At 38.1% G+C, this 24,894-nt stretch overlaps 1 protein-coding gene across 2 annotated transcripts; it reads left to right on the top strand.

Annotated features, from left to right (window-relative positions):
* Positions 1–78: 78 nt before the first annotated feature.
* On the top strand, positions 79–21,227 carry Br140 (bromodomain-containing protein 140). Of its 2 annotated transcripts, none has more exons than XM_067776103.1 (5): positions 79–1,311; positions 1,881–2,405; positions 7,111–7,835; positions 7,914–8,236; positions 15,212–21,227. In XM_067776103.1, exons 1-5 carry the CDS (start codon positions 225–227, stop codon positions 17,058–17,060), a joined length of 4,509 nt encoding a protein of 1,502 aa, XP_067632204.1. In that variant the 5' UTR covers positions 79–224; the 3' UTR covers positions 17,061–21,227. The 2 variants fall into 2 exon arrangements, with proteins under 2 accessions (XP_067632204.1, XP_067632203.1); XM_067776102.1 differs by having other exon boundaries at positions 1,881–2,414.
* Positions 21,228–24,894: the final 3,667 nt, after the last annotated feature.

The following is a 24,894-nucleotide window of genomic DNA, read 5'->3' as shown; positions in this document are numbered from 1 at the left end:
AATCGCTTTGCGCTTGCTTTCGTACCAGTTTGACAAGCTGCAACAGCTGTCACTTTGCGCCATTTGTATGACAGCGAATTTGCGTGTAAATTTGAGAAACAAAACGAAGCGAAATTAAGTGAAAATCTATTTTATTTATTTGCAAAATAAAATGCAAATATAACGAACGATATTTGCAATAGCACTGGACTAATTTCCAAAAGAAAAACTAGACTATACATACAATGGGACTTGATTTTGATGCAATCGAGTATTGCAAGAACGTGAAGTTGCAGCAAGCGCAACCGCCGTACGCGTGTCCAGTGGCCAAATGCGACCGCAGTTATAAAACTGTAGTGGGTTTACAATATCATTTACTTAACTATGATCATGATAATCCCCAGCCAATCACACCAATTATACCCTCAAATCGAAAGAAAGCTCGAAAGGCACATCACTCTACACCAAAAACTCCAAAAGGAACGGGTGACGACAACGGCGGCAATGGCTGTGGTGGTGGTCCTGTACAAATAACAAATCCCGAATCATTAGTTAGTTTCAATGAAGCCGAACAAACAGTACAATTTAATATTGATGGTAAAAGTGTACGTTTGGCCATAGACGAACCATTACCATTTATCGAAGATATGGAATATGCTGATTTAGTTGCGCGAGGCTGCATTTTAAATGCCGATGCACCACCACTTGAAGAAAATGCGTCATGGGCACGTGTTAAAGTGCCTGAGGCGCATTACAATGAAATCGAAGACTATCATGTGCCTGACGCACCACCCCGCCCACTAGCATACTATCGTTTCATAGAAAAATCTGCAGAGGAATTAGATGGTGAAATTGAATATGATGTCGATGAAGAGGATTCAGCATGGCTAGAATGGATGAACGACCAACGTGAAAAGGCCGGTATCAATGCAGTTAGCATTGATACAATGGAATTATTAATGGATCGGTTGGAAAAAGAGTCATACTTTCAAGCTGCTGCTAATGGTACACCTACCGGTGTGGAAGTTGACGATGATGCTGTGTGTTGCATTTGCATGGATGGTGAATGTCAGAATACGAATGTAATACTGTTTTGCGATATGTGCAATCTGGCAGTGCATCAGGATTGTTACGGTGTGCCGTACATTCCGGAAGGACAGTGGTTGTGCCGACGCTGTTTGCAATCGCCCAGTACCCCTGTGAGTTGTGTATTGTGCCCAAATGCCGGAGGTGCTTTCAAACAGACCGACCGTGGTCAATGGGCACATGTGGTATGTGCTTTATGGATACCCGAAGTACGATTTGCTAATACGGTATTTTTGGAACCAATTGGTGAGTAGCACTTGTGTGATATGCACATTAGGGTGTCTCAAGAAAAGAAATTGTTTTTTCGCTGGAATTAGTAAATATAAGTGTTCTGTTGTTGTTGTAAATAAAACTATAATATATACGTATTTATCGCTACTACAATAAAATATAAATTTTATAGAAATGTAGTAACATCTCATCCAAGGTGAACTACAAGAAATTATAAAAAAAAAAAACCCAAACTAATAGTCGAAAGAAAGTCTACTGTAAGTGGAGGGTTATTCAGAAATATTTCATTGAAAATGATTTCCACTTTTGGTTGAGCCGAGTATGTTTTAAGACTCTTAGTGAAGTAAAAACTCTTAGCAAGTAACAGAGAGCAGCGCAAAAAACACAAAGCTGGGATTATGTTACTGCCCATCACTTTTCTTTATTACAAATATTTTAAAAGGTTGTTGAAAATGTTTTATTCTTTATAATCCCCTCTTCTCTGACATGGTAGGATAGGCACTCTAATGAATTTATTTAATAACATACTTCAATTTAATTTTCATTTAAATTATTCTTGGTCTTTTCTTTTTGTAATCATATAGATTCCATCGAAACCATTCCGGCGGCGCGTTGGCGACTCACATGTTATGTTTGTAAAGAAAAAGGTTTGGGCGCGTGCATACAGTGTCAGCGCAATAGCTGTTATGCTGCTTTCCATGTAACATGCGCACAACAAGCTGGTCTATACATGACAATGGACACCGTCAAAGATGGTCACAACGATTCATCAGTGCATGTGCAAAAGTATGCTTATTGTCATGCGCATACACCACCCGATGCGAAATTAAAAACTAATCAAAAAGAGGTGGAGGATACACGTATGAAAATGAAGGAAGCACGTAAAGCATTGGCTAAAAAGCGTTCAACAGCGCCCGTTGTCCTTATACCCACAATACCGCCGAATCGTGTGCAAGAGATCTCGAGTATGGTACACATGCAAAAGAAAAAGGATTTTTTGGATAGGCTTATAGCTTATTGGACCTTAAAGCGTCAATATCGCAATGGTGTGCCGTTATTGCGACGTTTGCAGAGTCAAGGCAACAATCATGGTGTCATCCATCGAAATGGTATTGAAGGTTTGCATTTCGTTTGGCTTAGTTGAAATCCCATCCCAAACTAAACTAATTACTACCTGTATATAGTTAATAGTAACTAACTGGGACCTTGGTAGCGTAATTTTTTAACAGGCATTTATTTGGTTTTAACGACTATTAATAACACTGTGACACAAAAAGTGTAGTCCCAGCGAGTTAGGGGGCGTAGATTATATATGTATATATAAAGAATATATCCGCGATAGGTATGCCTGCCGTAAGAGGCGACTAAAATACCAAATTGACTAAACGGGTTGTGTAGCGCAACCCTCTTAAGGGGTTGCCAGAGCAATGTTGTTGTTTTTGCTGTTGTAGCGATAAGGACACTCCCCGAAGACCTTGAGGAGTGTTATCTATGTTGATGGCCCTTTGCCGGATGCATCTGTGTAATCGTACACAAAAAGTAATTTTTAAAAATATATCATCCGATGTCATAAAAGTATCTTCTGGTGTTCCACAGGGCAGCCATCTAGAACCAATTCTGTTCCTGCTATTCCTAACGTCATTTCTACTACAATAAAATATTCGAAAATCTTGATGTACGACGATTTAAACTCCTTATGCCATACTTTCGGTCGTTGAACGCTCCTTGCTTCAAGCGGACTTAGACTCCTTAGGCCGGGTTTTTCAGTGGAAGTTTAAACTACAGTTAAAGTTGACTAGAGTTTAACCGTGCCTCAATGGCAATGTTACGCATTCGATATTACGGACTCACTTTTTACTATAAAGCAAACTTGTCTATCATTTCTTTGTTTGTATTTATTGTTCCTTTGAGCTTTTCTGGAATATATTTCGAACTTATGTTGTTGTGGCGATAAGGTTACTCCCCGAAGGCTTTGGGGAGTGGTATCGATGTAATGGTCCTTTGCCGGATACAGATTCGGTACGCTCCGGTAACACAGCACCATTAAGGTGCTAGCCCGACCATCTCGGAAACGATTTATATGGCCACATTAAACCTTCACGCCATCCCTCCCTCCCCACCCCCAAGTTCCATGAGGAGCTTGGGGTCGCCAGAGCATCGTCTGTTAGTGAAACAGTATTCGCCGCGGATAGGTGAGGTTGACAATTGGGTTTGGAGAAGCTATATATTGCGCTGGCAACCTGAAGGGTTGCGCTACACACCCCCTTGAATCTGGTATTTTAGTCGCCTCCTACGACAGGCATACCTACCGCGGGTATATTCTGACCCCCTAACCCGCTGGGGTTATCGAACTTATCTGAGGTACACTGAGAACTTTTCTAAAACTCAGTTTGAGCGTTTCTAAAACGTTTGCTGTTGTTGTAGTAGTTGTTGTTGTTGTAGCAGTGCTTCGCCCCACCCAATAGGTGCGACCGATCACAAATTGTCATCAATGTCCTCTAAAGGGAGTCCAAGGAAACTTGCTGTGTCAACAGGGGTGGACCATAATGAGAGAGGTGTTGGTTCCACATTACAATTGAAGGTTGGTGTCATGTGGGGACACATTTCAAGCGGGGCATACATATTGTATGTCGTGGTTGATTCTGGATAGGGAAGAGTTTAACCTTTTACAGTATCTAGATCGAAGTTGAGCTAGAGTGACTCGTCGGGAGCGTGCGTTCCTCTTCCGCAAGTTGTGGGTACTGTTCTTTGAGTACTGGATTCACCGGGCAATTCCCGGCATAAAGGTCCGACGCCTGTTTGTGGAGTTCACTGAGGACCTGCTTGTGTTTTTGGCTTCATGCGGCTGAGTTCTCAGTGCCGTATTTCCTCATAATGCTTATGGAGATGACTCCTTAAGCCCCTGGGCGGTGTTAGCTCATCAGTCAGCTACCTGTTGGGATGCCCAGGTGTCTGGGTATTCAACAGGAACTGTTTGGTTACCATCTCATTTCTCTCCCTGAGTATTCTCGCCTCATTATGTAGATGGTGCTCTGTTGTTATAACGTTTTCTGTTGTTATTATTCATTCCGAACGAATAGCCAAGTTGCTATATAACACCTAACCATTTTTTAATGAATTAAAAAGTTCCTATTTCAGCTAATTATTAACAAAGTCGTATTTCTGGACCCTGCTTAAACGCTTATAATTAAAAACAATAGAAGAGATATGAAATGAATTAAATTCAAGGCCTTTGCATGCTCTAATTTCAAAAATGGCATACCGCATTGCCGTTGTTGTTGTAGCGATACGGACACTCCCCGAAGGCCTTGGGGAGTGTTAGGGTTAATTGTCCTTTGTCGGATGCAGATCCGATACGTTCCGGTACCAAGCCCGACCATCTCGGGAACGATTTGATATGACCACATTGCCGTCTTTATACTCAGTTGAGCAGAGCTCACAGAGTATATTAACTTTGATTGGATAACGGTTGGTTGTACAGGTATAAAGGAATCGAGATAGATATAGACTTCCATATATCAAAATCATCAGTATCGAAAAAAAATTCGATTGAGCCATGTCCGTCCGTCCGTCCGTCTGTCCGTTAACACGATAACTTGAGTAAATTTTGAGGTATCTTGATGAAATTTGGTATGTAGGTTCCTGGGCACTCATTTCAGATCGCTATTTAAAATGATCGATATCGGACAATAACCACGCCCACTTTTTCGATATCGAAAATTTCAATAATTCATTACCAAATACGGATTAAGCGATGAAACTTGGTACATGAGTTGAAATTATGACGCAGAATAGAAAACTAGTAAAATTTTGGACAATGGGCGTGTCACCGCCCACTTTTAAAAGAAGGTAATTTAGAAGTTTTGCAAGCTGTAATTTGGCAGGCGTTGAAGATATCATGATGAAATTTGGCAGGAACGTTACTCTTATTACTATATGTCTGCTTAATAAAAATTAACAAAATCGGAGAACGACCACGCCCACTTTTTAAAAAAAAATTTTTTTAAATTAAAATTTTAAAAGAAAAGTTAATATCTTTACAGTATATAATTAAATTATGTCAACATTCAACTCCAGGTGCAACAAAATACAAAACTAAAAGAAAATTTCAAAATGGGCGTGGCTCCGCCCTTTTTCATTTAATTTGTCTAGGATACTTTTAATGCCATAAGTCGAACAAAAATTTACCAATCCTTGTGAAATTTGGTAGAGGCTTAGATTCTAGGACGATAACTGTTTTCTGTGAAAAAGGGCGAAATCGGTTGAAGCCACGCCCAGTTTTTATACACAGTCGACCGTCTGTCCTTCTGCTCGGCCGTTAACACGTTAACTTGAGCAAAAATCGATATATCTTTACTAAACTCAGTTCACGTACTTATCTGAACTCACTTTGTATTGGTGTAAAAAATGGCCGAAATCCGACTATGACCACGCCCATTTTTTCGATATCGAAAATTACGAAAAATGAAAAAATGCCATAATTATATACCAAATACGAAAAAAAGGATGAAACATGGTAATTGTATTGGTCTATTGACACAAAATATAACTTTAGAAAAAAACTTGGTAAAATGGGTGTGACACCTACCATATTAAGTAGAAGAAAATGAAAAAGTTTTGCAGGTCGAAATCAAAAGCCCTTGGAATCTTGGAAGGAATACTGTTCGTGGTATTACATATATAAATAAATTAGCGGTACCCGACAGATGGTGTTCTGGATCACCCTGGTCCACATTTTGGTCGATATCTCGAAAACGCCTTCACATATACAACTAAGGGCCACTCTCTTTTAAAACCCTCATTAATACCTTTAATTTGATACCCATATCGTACAAACACATTCTAGAGACCACTGGTCCACGTTTATGGCGATATCTCGCAAAGGCGTCCACATATAGAACTAAGGCCCACTCCTTTTTAAAATACTCATTAACACCTTTCATTTGATACCCATATCGTACAAAAAAATTCTAGAGTCACCCCTGGCCCACCTTTATGGCGATATCTCGAAAAGGCATCCACCTATAGAACTAAGGCCCACTCCCTTTTAAAATACTCATTAACACCTTTCATTTGATACCCATATCGTACAAACAAATTCTAGAGTCACCCCTGGCCCACCTTTATGACGATATCTAAAAAGGCGTCCACCTTTAGAACTAAGGCCCACGTCCTTTTAAAATACTCATTAACACCTTTCATTTGATACCATATCGTACAAACAAATTCTAGAGTCACCCCTGGTCCACCTTTATGGCGATATCTCGAAAAGGCGTCCACGTATAGAACTAAGGCCCACTCCCTTTTAAAATACTCATTAACACCTTTCATTTGATACCCATATAGTACAAACAAATTCTAGAGTCACCCTTGGTCCACCTTTATGGCGATATCTCGAAAAGGCGTCGACCTATAGAACTTAGGCCCACTCCCTTTTAAAATTATCATTAGCACATTTCATTTGATACCCATATCGTACAAACAAATTCTAGAGTCAGGCCTGGTCCACCTTTATAGCGATATCCCTAAATGGCGTCCATCTATAGAACTATGGCCCACTTCCATTTGATACACATGTCATACAAACACATTCCAGGGTTACCCTAGGTTCTTTTTACAACATGGTGAGTTTCCCTTACTTTGTCTCCACAGCTCTCAACTGAGTATGTAATCTTCGGTTACACCCGAACTTAGCCTTCCTTACTTGTTTTGTATTGTCTTTATTTGTTGCACAGTGGTATTGATTGCGTCATTACTTTTTATATCCTTCATATTCTTAAAGCACAACTCATAGTTTTGTTTTCTAATTCCTAGGCACTCCCGATACTAAAGAATTATACAAGCAACTGAAATATTGGCAATGTCTACGTCAGGACTTGGAGCGTGCGCGTTTGCTTTGTGAGTTGGTACGCAAACGTGAAAAACTCAAAGCAGCTTTTGTGAAAATTTGTGAACAAGTTGTAATGTTGCAAGTAAATCCACTCGATGCTGCCATGACAAAACTTCTGGACACACTCGAAGCTAAAGATACCAGTGAAATATTCCGTGAACCAGTTGATACCGTTGAAGTGCCTGACTATTTGGATATTGTAAAACATCCAATGGATTTGGGTACAATGCGTACAAAATTGAAACAGGGTCAATACACATCACTCGAACAATTAGAAATTGATTTTGATTTAATGATACAAAATTGTTTGGCTTATAATAATAAGGATACCGTATTCTATCGTGCTGGTATTCGCATGCGCGATCAAGCTGCACCACTGTTTCACCAAGTACGTAAAGAATTGGAACGTGAAGGATTGTTAGACAATACACGTGCAGAGCAGCAAGATCATGTCGAACAAGAGGTTGAAGATGAATTGAAAATATTGTTGGAAGCCAAGCCATGTGAAGAAATTGTACAAAAATTGCTCATACTTGCTGATAAATCGCAAGTCCTTAAGAATCCTGTGTATCGTACGAAAAAGATTAAGCAAATACGTTTAGAAATAACACGCATGCGTAAAGCTATGCAAAAAGCGAAAGTTGCTGCGGTAAGTGTATATTAAATAAGTTTTTTTTTTTTTTTAATATTAACAGCAATTTGTCATTGTATATGTTATGTGTTAAAGCGTTATTCAAATATCAGCGCAAATTCACAAAGCGATGATGAAGAAGATGATGGTGATGGACACAGTAATGAAATTAGACATCGCAAACCAGATAAATTTAAACAATCCAATTCGGCACTACAGCATCAACAGCAACAACAATTGCAAAATAGTTTGCCTAAACGAATACGTAAAGTGCCAGCACATTTATTGTCTATAGTTGATGATGATGATACAATGGCTGAGGAGTCTAAAGAAACCGCTACAACAACAGTACAAACACCACCATGCAGCCCCATAAAGAATCTAAATAATAGCGCTTCGCCGGTCGGTGTCAATCGCAGGTATGTACGCAATACTAGTCGCTTTTAAACTAAATTCATATCTACTTAATATATAAAAATTACGTGTCACTCTGTTTGTTCCCGATGGACTCCTAAACTACTGAACCGATTTTGAATTTGTTTTGCACCCCGTGTGTAGTTCGATCCAACTTGAAATATAGGATAGGTTATATCTCAGTTTATAGTCGCAATAATATTTTATTGCACATTTTTTTATTTGTTTATACGTAATAATATAATGTTACGTATACGCACCGGCACTCACATTTTCAGCTGGTGCGGATATACTTCCGTGTAATTGGTTAGTGTTTAATTAAACAACGTGCTTATCAATAAAAAATATTATAGCGAATGATATCAAGTATAGCACATCACCAGGCCCGCCAAGACGGTGGGGGATTAGCCCCGGGCCCGTAGTTTCTGAGGGGGCCCGCGATTTAGAGGTACTATGACATTTTTTTTAAATTCATCTTTAGTTGTTCCATGTGCAATTTTTAAGCCGAATTTCAAAAGCAACGAAAATCTGCATTTCGTTTTAATATTATAGTGAAGTGTGAAAAATAAAAATCTATATATATAAAAAGAAAGGCTAAAATGTGTGTTAGTTGGTCGCCGGTGTTTGAAGAGATGCGTCGGTCGATTTTGTCAAACTTTCACACAAGTTGCGTAAACCTCACGCGGTGGTTACTACATAGGCTTGGTTGCGATCGACGTACAGGTTCTCGAGATATAGGCCGAAGCGTGGACCCGAGTACCTCTAGAATGTGTTTATATAATATGGATAACAAATGAAAGCTGTTGAGTGCTTTAGTAGGGGGTAATTTTCATACCCCTGGGTGACTAGGGTCTCGAGATATAGGCCAAAACGTGGGCCAGTGAATGCCTAGACAGTGTTTATACAATATGGATATTAAATGAAAGCTGTTGATGAGTGCTTTAGTACAGAGTAATATATTATCCAGAGACGGACTGGGAATGGGATTAGGACTAGAACTGGGACTGAGACTCGGAGTGGGACTGGAATAAAATACATACCACCCTCTGGGACAGGCAATAAGGGATGCAGAAGAATGAGAAGAAATTGAGAGAAGAGAAAAGAGAGAAGGCGATTGAGAAAGAGATAGAATGAGACGAAGATGTTGATAGATGAAGCGAAAAAGACAGAGGGAGGAGTGAATGAAAGGATTAAGAAAAAGTGAAGAGGTGGGGAGGGCAGAGTCAGACGGAAAAAGCTTATTAAAATTTATGCATATATGCCAAATTTAGGGCAGAACAACGTCTGCCGGGTCTTCTAGTCTAGTTATAGAAATTTTGTCTCCATTGGAAATTCCCCTTTTAAATATATTTTAATTTTAATGTTAATTTAAATTTATTTATTATTACGGCTGTTTAGGCCTAAAACTTAAACTACTAAGTACAATTCATTATTATAATCAGTTATTTCTATTGAATATGCTGTTGGAATGTCATGTGATTCCGATCAGCATATTTACTGGCGTGACAAACGGACGAGTCTGGGAGCCACTCATTTAAGGAAGGTTGGAAAAGACGCGTTTCCAATCCTCCAGTACTCCCAGCTTAAGGCAACAAAATTTGGAACTTATATTTCTCTATTTATTTCTTTTTCAATTATATTTGTATTTTAAGCTGTCGGAATGTATTAATCTCCGATCAACACAGCTAAACATGTCTTTGGATGTTGGAAATTGAAAATGACGTGTACCCAATCACCCCTCAACTTTGTTTAGTAGAGACGCTGGTGGAATGCATGAAGATGGGAGGTTGAAAAGGACGTGTTTCCAATCCCCCCTACTTCAACTTTTGTTTGACCTTATTTTCGTTACACATCACATAATATTATTGTTATATTAATGCTGTCGGAATGCGAGTGATTCCGATCGGCAACAGTAAATATAGGCTGAAAAAACCCAATTCCAGCGAAATTAGTTGTTGGAACTGTCTGGAGTTACAGGTGGCGACTGATTATCTTTTCCTTAGGGCCGGGTGCATTGTATTTTGCTGCTACCAATATTACCATTCCCTTTTCGCGCTCCAGTATCGGATATATCATATAAAAAAAAAATATAAAAATAAAAAAAACTGTATCTTATCTTATTGGAAGGGTTTTACAATGCTCCAATAAACTTTTTTTTAAAAGTATTGAAGTTATTACTACTTTTAATGTGATTAGGAAGTTCAATGAAATATATCAGGCCCTTATAAAATATATTTTGCTTGTCCACTTCGGTTTTGAAAAGAGGTAATCTAAAATTATTGTTTTCTCTGATTACGTGTGATTGCGCATCATTTACATATATAAGCTTTTCGCTGAGGTATGTTGGTAATTTACCGTGCTTAATATTAAATACAAATTTCATACTGTGATAGAATATAAGCTGTTTTATACTCAACCAGTTTAGTGCTTCTATCATGTTATTGATGGGAGTAACATACCTCATGTTTAATATAAATCTCATAGCTTTATTTTGCATAACTTGTAGCTTATCTACCTGTGTTTCATTGGCCATAAAGAATATTGTGGGACAATATATGAAATGCGGCTCTATGATGGATTTATACACTTTCAGTTTGTATTTTCTGATAAATTTGCATGACCTCTTCCAAAAACAAATTTTCTTGCCTATTTTGGCAACTAAATAATCAATATGATCATTAAATTTTAATTTATTATTAATCTGAACCCCTAAGTACTCGAAAGTTTTAAATTCGTTAATGTTTGAGTTCATTATTTTTAGCTCGATATTACAAGATTCCTTATTCCTCGCTCTAGATGTGACCATAAAATGGGTTTTATTAACATTAAGTTTAAGCTTATTCAGGCCTGTTCTGAATTCCGACTCGGAATGAAAAGTAAAACGACATTGATTTCGACTCGGTTTCTATTTGGTGTTCTCAATTCCGATTGTAAAAAATCGATTCGAAGTCGATTTCGAATCGTTTTCATTCCGATTCGGTTACGAGTTTAATCAGCTGTTTTTGTTTATGTGTTTTGTTTTAAGTATCATAAAATTTCATTTTAATTAAAAAATGCCTGCAGATATGGTTTTTGGATGCGCAGACGCAAGAAGACGTGATATTGTGCGTGCGAATCGTAAAAATGCGCTGGATCGGAATTCAGAACAGGTCGACTTCATTTCGATCAGCATCGATTTGTTTGCCTAATAGATTTCTTGATAGAAGTTTTTAAAGAAAGATTTATTATGCCAATTTAACTCAAATTTAAACAAAAAATACACACAACTCTTCCAAATAAAATGAAGAATTTAAAAAAAATTATTTGAAAGACAAATATCGCAACATTTGTGTATAATCTGCCAATTAATTTTCATTCCGACTGCTCAGAGGCAATACTTTTCAAACCGACAATTTTTGGTCGGAATCGAAATTGAGAACACCAATCCATTTCGATGCCGAAAAAATTGATCGGAATCGGAATCCAGAACAGGCCTGATTGTTACAAAGCCACCCGTATAGGGACTCAATGGCTGTTTTTTGTCTTCGGTTGCCTAAAAAGCTCTGAAACCACTGCAGCTCGTTGCCCCTAATTCCAATTTTTTCTAATTTTCTAATCATTATATTTCTGTCTATAGTTTCAAATGCTCTCTTTAAGTCGATAAAAACAGCAAGTATACTTTTCTTTTTTTTCTTTTCTTTTGATTTAGTTCTTCTTTCCAACTCGATATTACATAATTTAAAGCCGTTTCACAAGAGTGACCTTCTCTGAAACCGGATTGTTCTTTAATTAGTATTTTATTTATTTCCAAGTAACTTATGAGCTGATTTTCTACTACTGTTTCTAGAATTTTTTCGATATTCGGCAAAGAGTTGATCGGTCTAAGATCTTCTGCATTTAATGAATTCTTTACCTTCTTTATTGGCACTATTGTTGATATTTTCTATGCGTCGGGCACTATTCCCTCTACTAATGATTTATTTATGATGTCCGCATAGAAATGTCCGATGTATGACACGGAATCCTTAATTACTCCTTCTGATAGTAAATTTGTTCCTCCGATTTTATTTTTTAACCTTTTAGCCACCAATATGACATCATCAAACGTAACTTCTTGGAATTTCAGACATGTGCTAAGCGTGTATTGCACACTGTCGCCACTATCAAAAGTTTCGATTTCTCGATTTATGTCAACAATACTATCAACAAAGAAGGAATTCAATGCTTGAGCTATATCTTCGGGTGTTTCATATGTTATACCATTTACAATCACTGTCAGGATATTGTTTCGCACCTCAGTTAAGTTTACTGCTTGCTTAAGGTGTTTCCACATTAATTTCCTATCAGAGGAATTTAAGGCGATATTTTTCTCCATATACTTAATCTTTATAATTTTGATTAGTTTCTTATAATACTTCGCAACCGTATTATATTCCGAAAATTCACCAGAGGATCTGGCTTGTGAGTGCAATTGAATTTTTAATTTGTTAATTTCGGTCAGTTCATGATCGTACCACTTATTTCTCAACCTCACTATCCTGTCTTGTTCTGATGTTAATAAACCCATGCAGTGTGATAAGCAGGTATTTATATATTCAACCGAGTTATTGAGATGCATATTTTTTAATACGCTGAAATCATAGTTTCTTAATAAGTAAATGAGGTTATCTGCAGAATAAGTCTTCCAACACATTGTGTGTATGATTCTCCGCAGAGGATTTGAATTACACATTTTGAAAGCAAATGAAATGGTTTCGTGATCAGAAATTCTGTGATTTTCAAGATTAGTACAGGACAGTACATCAGCATTTGCATATAATAGATCTATTCTCGTTTGGGACCTCTCAGCAATCCTTGTATTGAAATTTACCATTTGCCTCATCGCGCTACGTGAGAATATCTCATTGAGCTTAGAACTCGTTGCGGTATTAACATTCATGTTAATGTTAAAATCCCCAATTAAGTCTTGCTATGGATTTGAATTTTGTTGTAATTATTATTTTAATTAAAATTTTTCGTACAAATTGGTGGAATCTGCATCCTAATTGAAAGGGCGACCGTGCTTTGCTCGACAATCTTCGAGTATGCCGCATAACATACTTTGTTCTACATGTCATCATTAATCAAACTCTACTTCTTTTATATGTACATATATTATATATTTTTACTAACCAATATTTCCTTAAAAATAGAATTATTAATTTCAAACATTTGTTTAGTTATACAGTATTAAAGTCTCACAATTTTATTACATTCCAAAAACTTGTAAATTTCACGAATGACAACTATCAGTTAGTTTAATCTAATGTCAACTTACTTCCCTAAGGGCCATCTGTTGGTAAGTAGTTAAATGGTTAGATGTCGTTTTCAAATTGAACATATGCCTCTAGTGTTCAACGGTAGCAAATTTCCATGTTGAGATATCTTTTTGCTATGGTGAGAAATCTTTCTAATAGTAATCTGTGAGAAATTGCAATTATTCATTTCATATTTGCCAAAAATATGCATTTAAATATATTTTGCTAGAATTTGCCTTGATGTTGCATTTCAATTTTATAAGCGTGTGTGAAATTAAGAAAATTAAGTTGAATCATGTGTAAGATTTTTTAACGAAGATTTTTAACTTTAATGTTCTCCTTTAAAGCTTTAATAGAATATGAGTAAGTAAAGTACTATTTCGTCTAAATGTCCCTATTGCAATGCGGAGTGAAATACCTTTCGTTTGATACCCATATCGGCATATCTCATGCAATTTTTTCTTTAATTTCGAATAGGTGGCAACCCTAAATGGAAACCATATTCAAAAATGTCCCTATTGTAATGCGGAGTGAAACACCTTTCGGTTGATACCCATATCGGCATATCTCATGTAATTCTTTTTTTAAATTTCGAATAGGTGGCAACCATAAATGGCAACCCTTCTCAAAAATGCCCCTATTGTAATGCGGAGTGAAATACCTTTCGTTTGATACCCACACCGGCATATCTCATGCATTTTTTTTTATTTCGAATAGGTGGCAACCCTAAATGGCAACCATACTCAAAAATGCCCCTATTGTAATGCGGAGTGAAATACCTTTCGTTTGATACCCATATCGGCATAACTATCTCATGTAATTTTTTTTAATTTCGAATAGGTGGCAACCTTGTGAAACATTCTGAGTGGCAACACCTAGGTAGAAAGTCTTAGAAGGTGATACATTAACTCTGTGCCAAATTTCATTTAAGTCGGTTGAGCCGTTCCCGAGATCGTTCGGCTATACAAACATACAAATATACAAGAATTGCTTGTTTAAAGTTATAAGATTAATAAGGTCGAAGAAGAGATATGCAATTTAGTTTAATTCCTTTTAACCATTCGTAAAAGAATTATTCCGGTAAAATATTTATAATAAAGAAGACTTACAATTTGCGTCTTGCTCCTTGAATTTTCTCTACAAATTGGCGGGACGGGACCTACAGGTGTTATGCCGACTCCGAACGGCATCTGCACGGCAGATGAATTTTCACAGAGTGCTTGCCAAATCACTCCCGTCGGCTGCCCCGATTAGAAAAACTTTGTTTAAATTGAAAAAATTGTTTCCAAATGTTGATGTTACTTAGCCCGGGAGTTGAACCCATGACCCTCGGTGTAGTAGGTGGAGCACGCTACCACGGCGATTAGCAGAGGTATTAGTAAATCGAGTTTATAGCGCGGTAAGCTGGGAAGTCCGGAGGTCCTCATCACTTCGAAATTAAAAAGAAAAATATATATTTTCTACGAATGGTTAAATTTTGAATTCCGAAAGCCGAAATTGGTTCAGACCAATACAGAGGAAAAATTGATTTTGCCATTGACTGTAATTGATTACACCAATTTCTCCTGCCAGCTTACGAAGTAAAATTAAATTTTCATCTGGAATAACGATATTTATCCTTTTTATGAATAATAGAACATTGACCACACACTCATCAAAACATTGTTTTTGTTTTTTATTTCTTTTCATTTTACGCTTATCAAGAACTGCGGTACTATTTACACGCAAAGCACAAGCAGCCCTGAAGCGGCCTTCGGAGCTAACAACCCCCGTGAAGGATGAAGCTACTGCCCTTGCTGTAACGTCCACTCCGAACAATAACAACGCATCTGGTGGGGTGTCGAGTGGTGCTGGAGCCGTAGCAGCAGCCACACTCGCCTCATCCGCAATGACAATAAGCAATAAACTTAGTGGTAGTCATTTACCAACACTTAGTGGGACTTTAGGCCTTCAATCGGGTTTGGTATCAAGTGGTGTTTCCGGAAAATCACCGAAACGTAATGCGCGCCATAAAAGACTCTCGGATGTTCGACATAGTGCTTCGATGTCACCCAAAAAGTCACCAAATGCCGCCGCTACAAACAACACATTGACGCCGAACACACCCACAACTGTAAATGTGCCACACAACGTAGCAGCACTTACGTCTACGCCGAATTATGATCGTATACCCGATAGTTTTCGCGTGTATCGGGCAAATAATGAACGCGACGTCAGCGAAAGTGACGACAATGATTTGAGTGACATGTCAGGTAGTCCGTGTAGTAGTTGTTCAGGCTTTAGTGTTAGTGGATCTGGTTCAGAATATGACAGTAGCGATGATGATGATGATGATGAAGAAGATGATGATAATGAGGATGAAGGTGAAGGAGATGGTGAAGGAGATGCCGATGAGGAGAGTGAATATGAAGAAGAGGTTGATGACCGGGGTGAAGGTGGTGACATAGAAATGCATGAGACAACAAGTGCTGGCGAAGGTGATATTGATGGGGAAAGTCGCGATACTGCACGGGGCAACAATGTCGAAACGGTTAGCGCTAATGCCGACAGTGTAGTACGGGATAGTGATGGGGGGGTTACGGCGGACCAAGAGAGCAACGACTGTGTGATTCGTGGTAAGGTTGATATGCGGATAGATGCGGTAGCGAAAAGCGTAGCAACTCGTACACCAACACCTTCAGAGAAGCGACCACGAAATGCTACACGCACGAAACAAAAACACATAGCAAATGAAACGCATTCAACAAATAATTTAACAAAAAACGCAAACGCTAATGCAGTGCAAACAACGTCAGCTGCTAAAACCACCGCCACAACAACAACCACAACGCGTTCGATTAACAAACAAACAATGAGGACGCGCTCGGCAACACCAACAACGAGCGCTAACGTCAACTTGAATGAAAGTGTAATTGCAACGAATACTCCACCCATTGCAAATAATGCAAAGGGAGGACGCAAATCAGCGAGCCTTAATAATAAATTAAAGTACAACAACAACACGCATAATACGCGCGGTGCTGCAGCAGCGACTTTCACGCATTCATCGACCATATTTGCGAATGTAGCGCCTGGCGACGACGAGGGTGTTAATGATGAGGATATGGATGCGGAAGCAATAGAAGCGGAAGCTGACACAGCATCACAAGCACTCTTAAAACCACCACTTGAACCGCTACAGCTAGTGTGGGCTAAATGTCGTGGCTATCCTTGGTATCCAGCACTAATACTTGATCCCAAGACACCGAAGGGTTTCGTTTACAATGGTGTACCGCTACCCGCACCACCCCAAGATGTTTTAGCGCTGCGTAAAAACTACACTGAAGATGTGGTATTTTTGGTGCTATTCTTTGATGTGAAACGCACTTGGCAATGGCTGCCAGCCAACAAGCTCGAAATATTGGGAATCGATAAGCGATTGGATCAACAAAAATTGGTAGAATCACGTAAACCGACCGAACGTAAAGCAGTGAAAAAGGCATACCAAGATGCGTTGCACTACCAGAGTCAAGTGTCCGATTTAGAGGGTCAAGGGCCAGATCCGATAATGTGAGAATGTAGTGCAATGACGGTTGGCGTTAGGAAGAAAGTGCGTCATAGATAGAGGAATAGTTAAGAATGCTGAGAAATTTGATTATGTTGTTGAGGATGACGTTGAAGTGCATAATTAAATATGAATACGTGGGTGTTGGCTTATGGATCTTGATAGCGCCCAATCTCATAGCTGCACTTATATATGAATATAAACATAACTAAATATTTAAATATAAATACATATGTAAAATTCTGAGAATGACAGTTATGCATGTATGTTAATATACATTTGTCGCTTAGTTGCTAATTGGTATTTTATCTTATTTTATTTTTTGTTTAGTTATACATTTGTTTAAATGTTAAGCTATGCTACAATAACTAAGTATATGTATGTGTTGTGTGCTGAAACGCTTTAAACATACATAATTTTATATATTAAAATATTAAGCTTTTGAAGTTAAGTCTTGAAAATTTTGCCTTTATTGCAATTTGCATCAATATATTTATTTGGATAATATAAAATTGTATTAACTTGATATGTAAGTATCTGTATATATACAAATCGTTTGTAATTTTGTTTTCATTTGCATGATTTTGGCCTGTGCAGATGGGTATAGACTTCGCTAAGCAAATACAGGACAGGCATTACTTCTTTCAATGCAGCGAGCTCCTTCTAAGATAATCTGGCCAGCCTATAAATCCCTTAAAAATAAAAAAAGGAGCTTCTGCGTCGTGCTCTTCTTGATTTTCCCTAGAAATTGGCCGGACGGGACCTACATGTTTTATGCCGACCCCGAACGGCATCTGTAAGGCAGATGAGTTTTCACTGAGAGTTTTTCATGGAAGAAATACACCCGGAGCGCTTGCCAAACACTGCCGAGGGGCGAACCCCTTAGAAAAATTTTATTCTAATTGAAAAACCTTATTTCATTTCATTTCATTTATTAAAGAAATATATATTAGTACAATAAGATCATGTATGATCTTTTATAGTACAACAGACATTAAATAACAGGATATTAATAAAACATTCATTATTTCTAAAATTTTGATGTTGCTTTGCCCGGGGTGTGAACCCAGGGCATACGGTGTGGTAGGCGGAGCACGCTGTCAACAGCTGTTTCTCGCAATTTCTTTTTTGAGTCATAAGCCACCTTTTCATAGACCGGGTCACATATGTCTACATTATTAAATCAGTTGTCGGGATGGACTGTGATGCCGAACAACGGGAACTGATTATTAGTGCTGGCGTAATGGACGTGATTTCGAGCAGCTGATGTATTTTTGACACACAACAAGTAGGGCTGCGATGTGTGGGAGGTTGGCAAGTACGCGATTCCAAGCCACCCGCCCAAAGTTACTGGAGCTGGTGATAAGACGTGATTTCGAGCAGTTGATGTATTTTTGACACACAACAAGTAGGGCTGCGATGTGTGGGAGGTTGGAAAGTACGCAATTCCAAGCCACCCGCCCAAAGTTACTGGAGCTGGTGATAAGAGTGGGAGGTTGGTAAGGACGTGATATATTTATATTTTTTTATTATTTGGAGTGAGACACGTATCAATGTTTTTGCAGTGCTTATTGAAGTCAGTACACAGAAAACGAAGAGGTTCGTGCATTTCGAAATTCGATCTGCATGCGCTTATATGAAGCGGTTGAAAATGTCTAGATGGTCTAAAGGGAACAAGGGAATTTCACCAATCAGAAAAGGGCTATTTTCCATCCCTCTAATAAGTTTTACTACAAATAACACAGTCTAGGCGGTTAAATTGTATTAACTCGAAACCCCTTACTGGTGCAGCTGCGTGTAGGATGGTGAGGTGGAATCATTGAGTCAAGTCATGTTTGGCTGCCAAGTTTCGCCAGTATTTCGGTCTCTAATCCGGAGGAAAATAAGGCAATTAGAAGTTGGTTTCCAATATACAAAAATAGTGTACTTTCTTGGAAAAAAGTTCATATAAACATAATTCCGACCAGCGTTGCGTGAAGTCAAATCTATACGAAATATTAGCGTGTTTTTTTTACATGTATATGTATCTACATACATTTACGGGTTGAGCTGATTGAGCTATGTCCGTTGGACTGTCTATCTGAACGCAATTAGTCCTTCAACTTGAGTATGTAATGGTAGCGTGCTCTGCCTAGCACACAGAAGATCCTGAATGGTTCACGCCCGGGGCAAAGCAACATCAAAATTTTAGAAATAAGGTTTTTCAAAATTTTTCTAAGCTGGCTCGCCCCCAGTGTTTCGAAAGCACCCCGAGTGTATTTCTGCCATGAAAAGCTCTCAGTGAAAACTCATCTGCCTTGCAGATGCCGTTCGGAGTCGGCATAAAACAAGTAGGCCCCGTCCCGTCAATTTGTAGGACAAATTAAAAAAAAAGAACCACGAAGCAAATTGGAAGAGAAGCTCGGCCTAAAATCTCTTCGGAGGTTATCGCACCTTACATTTATTTATGTTATTAATTTATCGGAACCGACCAGCTCGCACCACTATAACATAATATACATATTTCCCATACAATCGTTTTTTCAACTAGGGGGTTTCGTCATTTCTTTAAACTACACACGATGCTTACATACATATAAGGCATACATTGATGTCTGGAAAAGTGTTTAAAATCGGTTGTTGTTGTTTTTGTAGCGATAAAGTTACTCCCCGAAGGCTTTGGGGAGCGTTATCGATGTAATGGTCCTTTGTCGGATACAGATCCGGTACGCTCCGGTAATACAGCCCCATTAAGGTACTAGCCCGACCATCTCGGGAACGATTTATATGGCCACAATAAACCTTCAGGACCTCGCCGTCGTGAATGCAATCAGGCCTATTGTGCAGACCTGGCATAAGTTTTTTTTCGGCCAAAGTTATGCCAAATGAAAACATTAATTACGAAATCAATTTTCAATAAATTTAATAAATACGTAAGTATTTAAAAAGAAATAAATGTAGTCATAATAATAAATAAAAATTGAAAACTGTAAAAAGCAACTGTAAAATAAATTAACACTGAACACTAAAATACAGATATACAAAAAACGAAAAAAAGTAAAAAAAAAAATACTAGTTGTAAAAGCAAAGCAACATAAAATATGTTTTTTATTATGAATTTTTGATTTTGTATTTGTAACTCTTCGCTAAAAATGGCAATATTGCGTATAGCGTGTTTAAAAAATGAATTTTGCCCTTTTTACCTTTCACATTGAAAAACAAAGAAAAAATGGCAAAGTGTGTGTGTGGCTAAATGCGTTTATATGAATATAAATACTTCACACGTACATACTTATAAATAAGCTAAGATAAGTTTTAATTACTGACATAAATTAATTAGTTTTAAGCGCTTAATAATGTAAAAACTAAAGCTTAAAATAAAAAAAACTAAAATAGTAAATAAAAAATGTCAACATCCTCCACAAGGCGAATCCATACCAGGTGGTGGCAAAGCAAAATGAACCGATTCGCCGTGCAGAAGAATGTCAAAAGTCAAAAGAAAATTTTAATTGGTTTCGATCAAGGCGAATCCATACCAGGTTGGCAAAGCGAATTCAACAAATTCGCCGTGCACAAGAATTTCAAGTCAAAGGAAAATTTTCATTGATTTCGATTTACTGACATATTAACGTATAGAGCGTTGTATGGAAAATAATCAAGAAGAAGCAATCAGCTGTTGGGATAACAACACCTGGTACTGAATTCGCCTTGGTTTCGATTAACTGACATATTACTCAAGGCGAATCCATACCATTTGCAAAGCAAATTCAACCAATTCGCCGTGCAGTAGAATGTCAAATCAAAAGAAAATTTTCACTGATTGATTTGCATCCTTCCCAAAAAAAATATATATATATATATAAAAAAAAAATAGGTCATGAGTTTGCGATAAGTATAATTTTACTTAGGCGGTCATCATGTATTTGTTTGTGTATATTTTATTAAAATTAAAAAAAAAAAAAAAACAGTTCGGTACATATTGCATACACACATACGAAGAAGTTATTTTTTTTATCCATATTATTACAATCCATGTTATTTACAATATTTAATAATGAAAAACATTATTGTATGTAAAGGAGCATTACAAAGCTTCAATTGTTTAATTTTTAAAACTTATAATGAGATGAAAAAATAAATAAACAAAATAAATTCATTAATGGAGAAAAGAGATCAAAACACACACAAACACAAATATACAACGCATATAACAATATAAATAAATGTTAAAAAATATTAAAGAAAGCGTCGTTTGATTTATTAACAGACCCGGTAGACGTTGTTCTAAAGTCCTAAATTTGGTCTATCTGCATACATTTTAATAAACTTTTTCCGTCTAACTCTGCCCTCCCCCTCTTCACTTTTTCCTAATCCTTTTATTCACTCCTCTCCATCTTTTTCGCTTCATCTATCTCCATCTTCGCCTCATTCTATCTCTTTCTCAGTGTCCTCTCTTTTCTGTTCTCTCAAGTCCTTCTCATTCTTCATCCCTTATTGCCAGCCCAGGGTGGTATGTATTTTATTCCAGTCCCATTCCGAGTCCCAGACCCAGTCCCACTCCGAGTCTCAGTCACAGTCCTAGTCATATACCCAGTCCAAGTTCGTCTCTGGTCTGCTTCCCGGAAAAAAGTATCGTAAATACTAATATGGGTATTATTAATTCAGGTCTTTATTTCGACTTCGCATGCATATTTATCAATTTTGCCAGATTGATGCGACTAAATCGAATATCACAATGAAAATTACTTTAAAGCTCTCAGCAACAGCTTTCATTTCATATCCATATTACACACACATTCTAGGGGTATCCGGGTCTTCGTTTTGGCCTATATCTCGATACCCTAGTCACCCAGCGGTATTCAAAATACTCTGTACTGAAGCACACATCAACAGCTTCGATTTGATACCAATAATGTAAAAACACATCCCAGGATTATCCAGGTCCACGTTTTGATCTCAAGATCCTAGCTAGAATATTAATATTATTATACATAGAAACCGTCCTCCTCAATCACTCTATCTATTAAAAAAAACCGCGTCAAAATCCGTTACGTAGTTTTAAAGGTTCAAGCATTCAAAGGGACAGGGATAGAAAAGGCGACTTTGTTTTATACTATGTAGTGAAGCCGGGACTCGAATCTATGGCAAAACATGCGGGCCCTGACCTATTCTAATACAGAAAGAGTTGCTCTTTGCTGCACTAAGACTTTAAAATATCTCTGAGTCAAAGAGCGGAAACATGACATGACATGAAGGTTATAAGAAAATTCAGAGTAAATCCCGTATTGCAACTACGTTATTCAATGGCCCCTACGCTCAGAAGCTCACGGTATTTTGAGGTGTTTATTGTGGAAACAGGAAATCTATATACTTAACCCGACTCAGAGGTCTGGTTTAGTATGATCTACGGGCTGAGCTTCGAGAATCGATACCAATGGGATGCTACCGCCATATTTTTCAAGCAGAAATCCATGTACTAGAAGTTTGCGGTAGATAATGTCTACAAAGAGGGTTATTCTCGAGGAGTATCCTCATAATGTCAGACAGCCAGGCAGCCTTACGATTACAATTCTAAGCTAGTAGATGAGTTCTTTGGAGACCTAAATCATATGGAAGTCAAAAACAAGGTTTAGTTAGGGTGGTTTACGTGAATCAGGGACATGAAAGTAATGAGAAGGCAGACAACCTAACCAAGCAGGGTGCTTTAGCAGCACTCTATGACCCACACAGGTCATTTATCTTAGCAAAGACGATTTCTCACTGGCTACTATATGGGACACTGTAGTTTACGATATTACCCAACTAAGTAAGTCTATCCGATATACAAAGTTTTATAGTTTCATATCATCCGCAAACCTAGTGTTAACCTTACCCACGCCAGGGGGATCCTGTTACAAATATGAATTTATCATACACATAATTAGCAGGTGAGGCTCTGGCGACCCCAAGTTCCTCATGGAACAGTGGGTGGGGGATGGCCCTCTAGGTTTAATGTGGTCATATTAATCGTTCCTGAGATGATCGGGATAGTACCTTAATGGTGCTTTGTTACCGGAACGTCTCGGATCTATAACCGGCAAATGACTATAAACATCGATAACACTCCCCAAAACTTCGGGGAATGTCTTTATTGTTAATACAACAACAACAACAACAACATAATGAAACTCCGGTTCACATTCTCTGTAAAGGCAGAGACTCTCACGTGCTCTTAATCCCTTAGCGATATGGAGTAAAAAGCCGGAAGGCGTTAAAACCTCCACACACAGTTAAGCCCTTACTTACTTCTTTGGCGATTAACCGTTTAGCTAATATTCGTCAAAATATGTAGATGATCGCCACAATTTTCCCACTTCATATCGTATAGGTTTTAAAATTTGATTTGCTTTGGAAAATAAAAAGCGGGATACATTTTTTTGCAGATATTTTGTCATTTAATTTTAATTTAAATTTAATGAAAAATTCTTTTTGAATTAATTAAAGATGGAAGCTTTGATACCGATAAAGGATAAAGCCCTAAGCGTAGAAGAACATGTGATTCAAGTCGGTTGTACACAGCACGATTATTGTGTCGATATAAACAAGCTAATAGCGGCACCGTTTTCCGAGAAAACCAAGCCTTTACTTTTATATAGCGAATACAAAGAATAGTTGGTAATACTTAAGCTAACGTATTTTTCGTTTGATTTGTAGTTAGTTGACAAGTAATGCAAAAACAACCATCTGTGACCTTTTAGGCCAATATCATACAAAAGTAGTTAGTTTTTTTCAAACTATCTTTTATTAACAGAGCTATTCAACCCCTATGGTATTGAAAGTCATGATAAGTCGCATGTGCGCGTCTTGAGATGTTCGGAACACGGCGTAGCAAAATTTAGTACTTTGCAAATATCTTGCTGCCTATCTCTTGCTCGAGTTTCGCGCTCAGTTCGAAGTTTAACATCATGAAATTCTCCAAAGGGCCAGCCTGAAGTATCTACTTTTTCGTGGTTGTTGTTGTAGCAGTGCTTCTCCCATCCAATAGGTTCGACCGATCACAAATTGTCTTCAATGTCCTCTAAGTCCAAGGAAACTTGATGTTTCAACAGTGGTGGACCATAATGAGAGGAGTGTTAGAGGCGTTGGTTCCACATTACAATTAAAGAGATGGTTGGTGTCATGTGGGGACACATTGCAAGCGGGGCATACATTTTGTATGTCGGGGTTGATTCTGGATAGGTAAGAGTTTAGACTGTTACAGTATCCAGAACGAAGTTGAGCAAGAGTGACACGTGTTTCCCTGGGGAGTATGCGTTCCTCTTCCACAACTTTTGGGTACTTTTCTTTGAGTACTGGATTCTCCGGGCAATTCCTGACATAAAGGTCCGACGCCTGTTTGTGGAGTTCACTGAGAACCTGCTTGTGTTTTTTGGCTTCGTACGGCTGAGTTCTCAGGTGCCGTATTTCCTCATAATGCTTACGGAGATGACTCTGACGGCGGCCACCGTGGTGTGATGGTAGCGTGCTCCGCCTACCACACCGAATGCTCTGGGTTCACACCCCGTGCAAAGCAACATCAAAATTTTAGAAATAAGGTTTTTCAGTTAGAAGAAAAGTTTTCTAAGCGTGGTCGCCCCTCGGCAGTGTTTGGCAAGCACTCTGAGTGTATTTCTGCCATGAAAAGCTCTCAGTGGAAACTCATCTGCCTCGCAAATGCCGTTCGGAGTCGGCATAAAACAAGTAGGTCCCGTCCGGCCAATTTGTAGGAAAAATTAAAAAGGAGCACGACGCAAATCGGAAGAGAAGCTCGGCCTAAAATCTCTTCGGAGGTTATCGCGCCTTACATTTATTTTATTTTTAGATGACTCCCTAAGCCCCTGGGCGG

The sequence above is a fragment of the Eurosta solidaginis genome, chromosome 3, assembly GCF_040869045.1.
Source record: "Eurosta solidaginis isolate ZX-2024a chromosome 3, ASM4086904v1, whole genome shotgun sequence".
Classification (NCBI taxonomy): Eukaryota; Metazoa; Arthropoda; class Insecta; order Diptera; family Tephritidae; genus Eurosta; species Eurosta solidaginis.
This window is presented reverse-complemented; position numbering and strand designations above follow the sequence as displayed.